Genomic DNA, 11,975 nt, shown 5'->3' with positions numbered 1-11,975 from the left:
GGGGAAATCAGGAGACAACTATATAAACACACAACTTGAAGATATTGTGATAGTTTTGGAATTGGCCATTAGTCACAATGATGGAAAAAATGGCTTAATTAACAATGATTAAAAAAAAATCTTGATTTAGGTCCGAGATATTCTATTTGCTTAATAATAATCCCAGAACCTTTTATTTCAAAGGAGGCCAGAAAATGCTCAGCTTTAGCAATGCTTTCCTAGTTTTCAACTACTTGACAAAGTGCCTAAATATCTTAAAATCTCAAAGCAAATTCCTGAGCCAGTTTTACGGTTGGAAGTGAAAATACATTTAGGCAATATAATCGGGCCCAGTAGCTTTAAATCATAGACTCCAGGACCACTGCTTCATTAATTTGGGTTTTTTGCCTTCCTTTAAAAAAAAAAAAAAAAAGAAGATCGGTGCTAGACATATTTTAGAAAGAAGTTAAAAATGACAGTCACAACCGAGGCTTCCCCTCAAGAACAATGATACAAGCAAACTCCTCTGGTTTCAAAGGAGGTCTCAAAAACCACTCTCTACTCCCCCTTACTTCTGCTCTCTTCCCCTCACTTGGTGCAAATAGCCTCAACAATCATCATCACTCCAAGACAAGCATGCTGTAAGGCACCAGCAACTGCCCCGAGGTCCGTTTCTCCCCAAGAAACAAGTACTGACACGTGGAATAAGCCTAGAACGGGACTAGACGTTTCTCTTTAAAAGCCCTCTCCTCTGAACGCTTTGAGGAAGATTCAGCTCCATTTGACAACAGAAGCTTTCAGGCTTCCTCAAGGGCTTAGATATCTGTAGCACCGTGCTCTCAGTACCTAGTCTGTCCTTTCCCTGCTACCCTTATTTGGGCAGCTGTTACAATGAGAAATGAGGAATAGATTTAAGTCTCCAAAACACCTAAGCTCCTTTATTTCAAAAGTAAGGTGAAAACGCCAGACAATTGTCTCATTTAGAAAAGGGGAAAAGGACCCAAGTACTGGGATGGAATTGGCAAGAATATCAAGGTTGTTTACGTAGTGCCCACCAAAACATTCATTATAAGGACAGAGAAATGACTCTGTGTAATCCCACCCTAACATCTCTTCGGTGCGGGATCAATGAAGGCCTGGATGCTGCAGAGAGCCACGCAAAAATACCACCGCAAGTTCTTAGGTTTTTACTTCACCACCAGTTTTCCAACAAAAGAAAGTTAAAAAACCAAAACACTTTTCACAGCACACTGTGAGAATGTCACGTGTAGCAACACTACATTCTGCTTGATCAAAAGCGGCACTGGAAACAGCGATCAGTTGAAAAGAAGTCGATCAGATTTTAATTCCGAAGCATCCCACTACATCAGTCCATCTTTAAATGCGCTGTTTTGGAGAGAAACGTTTTCTAGAACTTGCTAAAATAAGACGACTGACATTAAGAATAAATGCATGAGAAAAAGACAAATTTGAGTATTCTTTTTGCACTTGTCAGCAAAAAGCTTCATTTAAAAATAATGACGATCAATATTTTGTTTTCAGTCTAGATTATCTCGGGGGTAAGAGAATGATTGATGTTCTACCCAGAATTTCAGTTTAGAGATGGGTTTGTTACTGTATTTTTTTTTTTGCTTGCACCGAGTTCTTGGAACCATTTGTACGTAAGAGCGAAGCTCGCTGAACTTACTCTTTCTAAGGTAACTTGGATGCAGCCCTCAGGATCTCCTGGCACGTGACCAAAGCCGCTCTCTGCTGGTTGGGTTCAAATCCGTTTCTGATATAACGCCCAATTGTATTTACAGAGACAGCTGGAGCCACATTCCATGTACTTCCAGTGAAAAGGTCCAGTTTGTTCAATTAACATTTTCATATGATTGCAGCGCATGGTTTGACTTTTCATTTTGCCCTCGGTAGAGAAGGGTGAAAGGTTCACCAACATTGTGTCCATGCACAATTTTTCATTGGTTTTTCTATAGCATTAGGGGAAAAAAGAGGGACTCTTCTAGTGTGCTTTCCCACTAAATACTCTAGATGATTCTTTTAAATTTCTTTTTTAAAAACTAAGCTCTGAATCATGCAAAGTATGACCACCTCAGCTACATTAGTCTAACGTAACTGGGCAATTGGTGAAGTTGTCAGACCATCCCAAGAGGTAGCGACAGTCCATTCTCACCGTGCCAGCCTGATGTGTGGGCTAAGTTAAAAACAAAACAAAACAAAACCACTGAGGCATCACCGTATGCTCACTGCGTTTTCCATTTTGGTATTCCCAGTCAACCACTCTCAACAATGGTAGTTGACACGTACCACTGCACCACCACAGTCAGAAGCAGTAAATCTGTGTTTCATTTCGTTAGCAGCTACACACTCGGTGCTATTCATCGTATATAGGTGGATCTCCATCGCTTGAAAACATCGACAGTTTCTTTCCGTGATTCTGCACATGATCTTCATTCATCTTCTCCAAAGCTTCGATCTAGAGGGCCAAAAATAAATCCATGGTGAGATCATAAACCTACACCTGCACCAGAACGTTTCCAAACAGCGGTAAAAGGCAGCTTTCGGTGACTGATCAGGTCTATTCAACACCGCTATTTCAGTGATTCGGTCACACGTATGGGAGCAACGTGCTTTGGTAGCACAGCTTGGAACACCTGTTCTCCACAAGTCAGTAAAAGGAGCAGCACACCTTTAGAGTTTCATGCTATGTAACTGAAATGCAGGAGTTGCAGAGAAGACTGGATGATTCTTAAGGCTTCAGCTGTGTTCCCCGAAGAACAGAAGCGTCCCTTTCTCCAACACCCCTACTGTAATGCAGCCAGTCCATCCGCGCCGGAGAAATTCCAAGCAGCGCTAAGATCCGCTGCAACTATTTTTAACGGTGAAAGCTGAAGCCAGTTATACTTCAACGTTTGATGCAAAGTAACACAGTACAGTAACTTATTTTGATCTTCAGATTGTTACGTTTGAATTACTTCCTCTTGTACTCTGGGGAGATAAGTTTTAGTGACTAAAGTCAAAGTCAAGTTTGAGGATGGGCTGCTCAAATTCACCTCTGTGTAAACAGCAATGTAAGTCCTTCCTGTAACACTTGTGTGCACAAAAGATGACATAAATTAACAACAAGAAAAATCCACCAACAGCCCAGTGCTCACAACACAGTCAACGAGGGAACTGGTTTTTGCTTGATTCACAGATTCACAGAGTGGTAGGGGTTGGAAGGGACCCCTAGAGATCATCTAATCCAACCCCCCTGCCAGAGCAGGATCACCTAGAGTAGATCACACAGGAACAAGTCCAGGCGGTTTTTGAAAGTCTCCAGGGAAGGAGACTCCCCCACCTCCTTGGGCAGCCTGTTCAGTGCTCTGTCACCCTCACAGGGAAGAAGTATTAACATACATAAGGATCGTGGTACAGTGACACTGTGTTCCCTTTATCTCTTCCTCACTTTGAGGACCTACCCCAGGAGTTCACTGATTTCAAGCTCCCACCTACTACATGTTGGACTAGCATAAACCTACACTGTCATTAGGAATTTTGTAGAATTGCCAAGCTGCACTTTCTTTAATTAGTAAATATGGAATGTTTGCCAACTTATTTTTATAGATATCTGGTAACAGGGTGCACTCATTGAGGAGTTACTGTCAAAAGTTGAAAATTAAAAGCCAAAAGGTGACCCAAGATTCCTAGTCCATATTTATATTAGCATGCTTTTAGGCTTGAAAATTGGCAATGCTAGCCTAAAATTTAAATTCAAGCAAGTTAAAATTTAAAAGATTAAAAATAAGCAGTAGAACAATTATTATTTTTAACCCAGCTTTCCTTTCTCTGCACAACCCTTTAACGTATGTAAGGAATGACAACAAAGCTAGCTTTTAATCTAAAGCGGATCACCAAGTTTTCCCTAACGCTCAAAGTAGCGATTATATGCAACATGAAGTCTTTTATACTTGGGAGCAGGGGGATGTGGAAAGGGGACGGAGACTTCTGCCAATGTGAGTTTCTGAAAACCACTCATACTAGGCTGAAATGATCGGGTTTTGAAAAAGAGATGCAGGATGATTGCTGAAATTATACTCACCCACACTATTTACACAGACTAAACAAGGTATTACAACAGCTACTACAGCTAACCAAATTAAAATGCTAGACATGGAGAAAGCTATACCTCTGCTTGGAAGTCGACTTCGTTGTCAGCTGTAATATTTAAACCCGAGACAGCATTGAAGAGTTCACGCTCATTTAGTGCTTCTGCCACACCTCCTTTCTGGAAGAACTAGTCAATACAAAAAGCACACATTAAACGCTTTACTACACAAACCAAAATATTCTTTTCCTGTCCTCATGTTACAAATACAGTATTTGGTCAAAATGACATTTTTGCTTTTGTTGACCTATAGATGAAAATCACTGAAAGAAGTTTTGAGTTCTTTCAGCATAACAGAAGATTGTCAGATGAAGAGGTCCTACCTGTGAAACATTCCTACAGTCTCTAAACAAAAACTCAAGTCCATGGGGGTGGGTTGGCTCCACAGACTGACTGACATCGATAAGCCAGACCTGCAGTCACAGAGAGAGAGCAATTCACTTGGCATTAATGCTTCACGTTGGATGAAACCCTTCCTTCCCACGTTAATAAGAAGCTCACCTTCCCATCGTGCCAAAGCATGTTGTATTCGCTCAGATCTGCGTGGACCAGGTTGCACTCCTTATACAACTGTTGCATCATCTGCAAGGAGCCAAATGAATGAAGGAAGGATGCTCTACTCCAAATAAATATTGTTTGCATGACCATAACAACAAAAAAAGGCAAAAAAGCCTTTCCCCAATCACCCACCCAACTGACATTTCCCCCCTCCAAGTCTTCAGTGAAGTTCCACACAGGGAATCGCAGTTTTGGTAAAGTGCCAGCAAATCAAACTTTTATCGCTGAGCTTTGCTTCGGCAACTCAAAAGAATCAGTCTGGTAAACTCAGGTCAGCTCCGCCAACCAGCCCAAGTGCATGAGACAGATAAACACGTTCTCCAAACACCCCTGTCATTCTGTCTAAAGCCTGCACACATTCTCACCCCTATCACATGGGAAAGGGTTCTCACAGTTTTAGATACTGAATCTTAAGTAGCATGCACATTCACTTGAAACATGGTTGTGTTGCTCTACTGCAAGATTTGAGGCACAGACCATTCATCTTATCAGGCTGATGGGCTGGCTGGTTGGGTTTTTTTTGATGCCTACAAAGTAACAGTGAGTGGACAGTTAGCAGGTACAGGTTTGAAGCACTTAGAGCAGATAATAGGAAAGTAAAGTATCCACCATGAAATACTCATTCATTCTCTGATTTCTAGATTTGTTAAAAAAGGGGGTGAGGACAGGGCTACCTGCTAGAGTGTGCTTAGGCATTGTAAATTGAGTATTTGGTAAGCCCAGAAAGACTTCAGAGAATGTTCAAAACCACATGCTGTGTCTATAACAGGAGAACTACTTTCTCATAACTCCTCTGCTGCTAAGTATTTGTTTGTCATCAAGTTCCAGTATGTTTTCCACTCAGATTATTTTTTTTTCCAGTGCATAATTTCTTATTTGTTCTAAGTCACACATTAAACTGCCATGTAAGAAGCCTTTGGACTCCCTATCTTAAAAATGATGAAAGCATCCTGAAAAGTAAATAAATGTTGATTTGCCCTTTAAGTTATTCACCTAAAAGAAAACACAACCCAGAATTGAGGGAGAAATCAGCATTGTCTTACATTAAGAATCTGACAGTAGGCCTTTTTCATATCTTCACTGCTAAGTGTTACATCCTTTAGTTTAGGGGCTGGGACTTGATCCTGGCCAATGAAAGACATAACCAAGACATGTTTCTTAAGGATAACCACTTCAGGGCAAGGAATTCCCGCATTTTGCATTCTGTGGATCAGAAAATAGATACTGATTAACAAAGCAAACTCCCCCAAATTCTACAGTTCTAGTTTCAGCTTCCTCGTTTACAGTCTGAGAGAGCTGTGTGTGAGAAATGTAATCCAGAGCCAAAAAGTCTTTGAAACAGACTGAATTGAAAACTGAATAAATAAATGTATTTTAAAGTATTTCACATAGGAAAATTCACATCTTAACGTCATAAGTGGGTCTAAAAATGCCCACTGAAAACTCATCACTTTTACAGCTAAAGCCTGTTAATTTCATAGGCTTGTACGTTTTGCTACCAAATCACTGAAGATGCTGACAATTCATTAAACTGTAAGAAACCAGAGGTTTGGTCAATCTGTCCCAGGTGACATATTATATTAGCCTAAAAATCAAATCTAAACTTCTACCCAGATGTAGTGTATCTTCCTTAAACAGAGAATAGGAAACCAACAGGCATTTGACAGCTACACTTTCCTTGTTTTTCTTTACCTTGTTAAGTTGTGCATTTCTTTCTCTGCCCACATACGAATAACCTTTCGTGGATTCAATTTACTGAAACGGTCTTTAAATCTGTAGTCATCCTTAATGTACTTGTCACGGTTCTTGAATTCATTAAGAGTTGTTTTAAAAACTTTGATGGCACATTCTGGTGGTATCACTTTATCTTCAGTTGCACTTCGCATGGAAGAAGTCAAACATATAACAAAGTTGATTATTCACATCTTTGCAAGCAAATGCATGCATTATCTTTTAATATTGCAAGTTATAGTGATATTTAATATGAGAGAGGAAAAGATCTGATTTTCTATCAACTTCAGCTTTCTTCAGTTTTCTTAAGCACCACAGAGATATTGCCCATTGAAAAATACTAAGCAAAAGAACATTCCTGTACATCATCCAAGCAAAGGTCAAATAATGAAGAAAAAAAAGAAGGCAAGAAAAGGTGCATCTTTTTCCTCCACCCCTAACGTACCTCTATCTCAGCATCTCTAAATAAATTATCTGTATTTGGATTTTATTAGTTCTTTCTTAACTCACTTTAAACTAGTGGTGTTTCAATGCACTACAATCCCTACTAACAAACTACAATCCTTCCAGCATGGTAGTCTTCAAAACAGGACTCTTACATGACTTGGAAAGTGAACAGCATCCCAACACTATTCCCAAGGTAACCCAAAAGTAACAAACAGCACCTCCACTGAACTGAACAGATGGAGCTGATAACACAGCAATCTGAATGGAAAGACAACCTTCAGGTAGCCCAAGATCACCCTGACAGCTCTGTAGTCTGGGGCAGGTCAGTGGACAGAGTTCCTCAAAATCTCAAGACCTCTTTTTTTATAAAAGGAGTACATATTTTTCCACAAAAAGCTACAGTGGATTTGTTCCCATTCATTAAATGGTCTCTCCGTTCGGTTTTCAGATTTTATTATCTGCATTTACATGACAGCAAACTTTAAGTCTTGGGTACCAAAAAAACCCAGATTATCTAAATCTTTTTGTGATTTTTGCACTTTAAACCATCTCTGGTTCTTAAAGCTACTGTCAGTAACAAACATTATACTTACTTTCCTCCGTATGCATGGAAGACAACAGATTCTTTTCCTGTGCTGATGCAGCCTGTGATGGTCTCCAGCATCCCAGCATTGACCATCTTGTACAGCAGTAAACGCGTTTTAGGATCCACTGCTTTCTCCTACAGGCAAGAAACGAATACCCAATTCATTAAATTAATTCTTTGCTTCACACCGAGTTTAGAGCATTTATATACTGCAAGTGGTGAAGTAGGAAGAAAGAATGTATTAAGAGCAACCACAGCTGATAAAGAGAAAAAAAAACACCCACCCAAACCAAAGATGAAGCAAAGACAAACTGCTCCAGCACTGTCGTGAGACTGAATACTCTAATGTACCTTATCAGCTGTGTAGCACTTACAGTATCTTACCAATCCCGTGGCTCAAGAGCACTTTCTACAGTGTTTTCAAGAAGTCTTTACGAATCAGGAATCACAATATCCCAAATATTAAATTCCTTTTATGTCAGTAACAATAAATAAAGCAAAACACCCATGTTTTAAGAAGTTCACATCAGGAATTAACAGAGGCCCTGCTCCTAAACTCACCCATGAAGCACACCAACTGACTTCCTAAATCACTGTTTACTTGGTCACCTCATCTTCCTGAAACTTGCTATGAAGACAGACATTTGGAGCCATGTGGTTCAACTGCAGAGGACTAGTCCTCTGGAGGGTTTCTGTAAATATTCTCTAGACAGTTTATTCATTGGAGCTGATTAAGAGACAAGTTTAGAAAGACAAAGAGAAAAAAAAATGGAAGCTGCTTGCTCTTATTTTGATACGGCTCTCACAGTAATGCAGCTCAGATAAAGACAGCCTTTTTCTAGTCAAGGCTGGCTGATACCATCTCCTTCAGCAACATTAACATAATATGGCTTAACTGCTAAAAATGGAATGTTTCAATAAATTACCAAAACAGCGTTCAGCTGTTACACACGATAAAAAGTACGTAGAGAGACTTCATTAAACACATACAGCAGTGGAGTGCTCCTTCTTTTCATGGAGCCTTGCACTTCGACGTTCCTCAGAGTAGGCATGTTGCTTTAAGGCATTGAAGACTTGATTTGACAGCTTTAAGTCCATCCCAATTCCATCCCCAACTTGGAATTCGGGTGCAAACTACAAGTAGAAATAATAAAAATGTAAGCATTTTTACTAGCAGACACCAAAAGTTGGCACAAATGGAAATTTCTCATCCTGATTTGGAAAAAAAATAGGGTAGATTAGGACCTGTGTGAAACCCACTTTTTTAATGTTGTCACTATGTTAAAACACATGCTGCTCTGAACTCAGAACTTGAAGTTCTGCTCAAATTGATAGGGGATTACCCAACATCCTGTAAAAATAGCACTTGCAGCATTTCCTTATTTGCAGAAGCTGCACCAGTTATGTTAAAGAAAAGAGAAGGTATGTACTATGCATACACAGACCAAAAAGTTCTAAGTCAGACAACTGACAGAAAATAAGTTACTTGCCTCATCAGTCAAAATGAATTAAAACTTTAAAAAAAAAAAAAAAAAATCAGGTTACATGACAGATATGCTTTCCAAAAACAGCCTTGGTGTTTTATCTGCCTGTGTACCAAACTTGCTCACAGTTTTCTTTTGCCAACAGTTCTCTGTGTAAACCCTTGAATCATGGTCATTAAGAAACTCTTATTAAACAAAAAGCTCGCACAACTCAAACTGCCAATTCGAGTAACTAATCCAAACACTGCACTGCTTTCACCCGATGGAAGAAAATAATAAATCAGCACTGTATACAGTAGCACAAATTGACAAGCATTAGATCTTTGCCCGAGTTACATAATTCCAGCATTACACACAAAATAAGTTTTCGCTTACGTTTTCCATGCGAGCAGTGTTCTTTCTCCCACACACCACTTCATCATGTTTAGTAGTAATGTCTTTTCCTTTTCCTATAAAGCCTTTTCTTGGTGTAGTCATGGGTTTATCTGCCAGCAGTGAGAAAAATAAACTACATCTAAACAAACATAACTATTGCTCATAAACTATTGCTCATTCCACAATGCCCCCAAAATAATGTAATTTTATTTATTAAACAGAATAAAATAATTCAGTTGTATGATCTTAATGCAGCCTTCTCTTTTCCTAAAACATGCCAGCTTCTTTTGCTATGCCGTGACTTACTTCTACATCTTCTCTGGGTGTCAGACACACTTGTGGCACGTTATAGACAGGAATATTCAACACCATGCGCAGATGCCCCTAGCTAAATGCAGATCACAGGCAGGCGTAGTCCACAGTGGCAAAACAACTGTTGTACGTGGAAAGCAGATTCAGCCACCAAAGCCAATATGCTGGCAGAGAGAAGCCTGGAGTTGCCTGCCCAGCTTCCCACACAGCACTTCCCAGTTAGGTGACCTGATTTGACATGCAACTGGTTTGTCTCCTGATGTCCACAACAATCCTCATTTAACCAGGTCATATTCTTAGGTCTATTAACCAAAGAAATTGTACTGTTTAAAACTGCCACATACCTGCTCTATAAGGATCATGACGGGTATCCTGCCAATCAACCTCATCCTCTGAGCTGTCACTGTCATAGGGATGCACCTTGCGATAATTTTCAAAGGATATGGAGACTTGAGAAACAAAAGAAATAAGCATGTCCATGATTATCAGGGATTTGCTACTTCCTCACACCTCTTGGCACTCTGCTTAAATTGACAGAATATCTCCAAAGCAAAAATGTTTCTTCTGATGACAGTACCTTTGCTATCCCCGTTGATCTTCTTCTCTTCACGCCGAAGCTGTGCATCGTATTCCCTGTCAAATTCCATCTGCAGCATCTGAGCTAGCATTAGGTCACTAGAAGTGTCAACATTTTCCCCGGTAATAAACGGTCCTTCAGCAACACTATGTAACAGGAAAACAGAAATTAAAAAAATTAAACACATTAATCTAAACAGAAACATCGCTTTATACCATTTCATCACTCTATACAGAAAACCTCTTGCAGACCTGCATAGAAAGTGATGGACCTCATTACTTATTTTCTGCCGAACTCTCCCCTCCAAGCCAACACTAAATACTAAGAGAGCATGACTTCACGTCTCTTTGCCACTCCTTTACAGTGCAAGCATTACTTAAACTCTTACTTGTTTATCATTCTCTAAGCATTAGGCTCTATTTTTAAGATGCCCCTCATGAAAGAGAAAGAAGGCATACAGGGGTATGTGTGGGACACGTATATATATGGTTTTATAAGTAAATAAATAAAATCAAACTTAAAACAAATAAACAAACCAAACAGCTTTTCTTCACAGAAAAGACCACAGGTAAAATTTCTATGAATTCAGACCACTAGTAAGCTTTTGGCCTATGTGTAGAGCTTCCAAATATTAGAGGGATACAGGTGATACACCTGACAGTTCTCAAAATAACATTGTAGAGAGTTTACAAGAGTCTCTAAAAGGGAAGAAAAAACCCCATTTCTGACAGTGTTTCTCAAAACATAGTTTACAGCCTGGCTTAAAGGACCCAAAACAAGGCAAATGAAATATCAAGAAAGCAAGAAGGGTGACAGAAAATAGAACCTAAGGAAGAGTTTTTACTGGGGAAGCCATCTTCACTAAAAAAGACCTGGAGAAGCAGAGCTAGGAGGTAACAGACAAAACATTTACTGTATCGCTATGCATTAAGCACACCAAGAAAATGCACATGAGAGAAGATGGCTTTGCAACTACGGAGATCACTAATCCAGGATTTAAACTTACGCAACCACTTCAGGAAAAGCAGCATTTTCTTCTTCCAGCTGCAGCTCTTTTGCCAGCTGTTCACTCATTACATCAGCAAGGGAACATGATATTGATGTTGTGTTAGGGGCTCCCCATGGACACTGTAAATAAACATTTTAAAGTCAGCAAGAAACACTGTGGCAACACAATGATCAGGATAATTAGCTATCACTGGCTCTAAAATAAGCTCATGTAATCTTCTAAGAGCTTGTGTTCTACAGATACTTGGGGAAGTATGATGAGCTAAATGAGTACAGAAAACACCTCAAGGAGTAGTTTCATAAACTCAGTAGGGAGAACTGTAATTGAAAGGATGTTGATGGTCGTTTACGAACGGGGGTGTGGGGGAGAAATGGAGTGAAGTCAGTTTGCCGAAGACAGGGGCAAAGCCTTCCGAAGAAGTTTGCTTACAAATGTACAGTGTGTAAAGCTTCTCTTGGGAGAACACAACATTAATGGCTTATGCACAGCTTCCTCCCTCACTTCTGAAAGGACAGCCATCATAAACATCCCCTCAAGAACTCAGAAGCACGAACACAACTTTGCCTGGGAGGCGGGGTTTGGGGAGCGATAAATCCAACCACGCTGTGACTCACTGCCCGCCGCCCTGATAACCAAACTCCCTCGGATCCGATTCCCTGCTCGCCAACAGAACTTGGAGAGAGGTGGCTCGTTTATCAGCCTAGCAGCAGCTCTCTCCACCAAGATAACTGCTAGTATTTTTTTGTACCGGCGAGCCACGCCGTGCTCCG

The 11,975-nt window shown here is 40.0% G+C and overlaps 1 protein-coding gene across 1 annotated transcript; it reads right to left on the bottom strand.

Moving 5' to 3' along the window:
• Positions 1–2,119: 2,119 nt before the first annotated feature.
• On the bottom strand, positions 2,120–11,318 carry RIOK3 (RIO kinase 3). The gene is made up of 12 exons (XM_010153564.1): positions 11,203–11,318; positions 10,197–10,342; positions 9,964–10,068; positions 9,308–9,417; positions 8,439–8,582; positions 7,456–7,583; positions 6,377–6,562; positions 5,728–5,887; positions 4,628–4,708; positions 4,450–4,539; positions 4,148–4,255; positions 2,120–2,455 (listed from the first exon to the last, which is right to left on the bottom strand). The coding sequence occupies exons 1-12, from the start codon at positions 11,268–11,270 to the stop codon at positions 2,354–2,356; spliced, it is 1,428 nt and encodes a 475-aa protein (XP_010151866.1). The 5' UTR covers positions 11,271–11,318; the 3' UTR covers positions 2,120–2,353.
• Positions 11,319–11,975: the final 657 nt, after the last annotated feature.

This window comes from Eurypyga helias, unplaced genomic scaffold (assembly GCF_000690775.1).
Source record: "Eurypyga helias isolate BGI_N326 unplaced genomic scaffold, ASM69077v1 scaffold18820, whole genome shotgun sequence".
NCBI classification, from domain to species: Eukaryota; Metazoa; Chordata; class Aves; order Eurypygiformes; family Eurypygidae; genus Eurypyga; species Eurypyga helias.
The sequence above is the reverse complement of the archived record's forward strand: the minus strand, read 5'-3'. Positions and strand labels throughout refer to the sequence as shown.

What these genes read in the sequence shown, in the direction of transcription:
- RIOK3 (XM_010153564.1), bottom strand. Translation starts at nt 11,270, where the DNA reads ATGAGTGAACAGCTGGCAAAAGAGCTGCAGCTGGAAGAAGAAAATGCT. An exon ending in TGCTTTGGCACGATGGGAAG is followed by an intron (nt 4,540 to 4,627) that starts GTGAGCTTCTTA and finishes CTGTGACTGCAG; the next exon opens with GTCTGGCTTATCGATGTCAG. An exon ending in AAGTCGACTTCCAAGCAGAG is followed by an intron (nt 2,456 to 4,147) that starts GTATAGCTTTCT and finishes TTGGCCCTCTAG; the next exon opens with ATCGAAGCTTTGGAGAAGAT.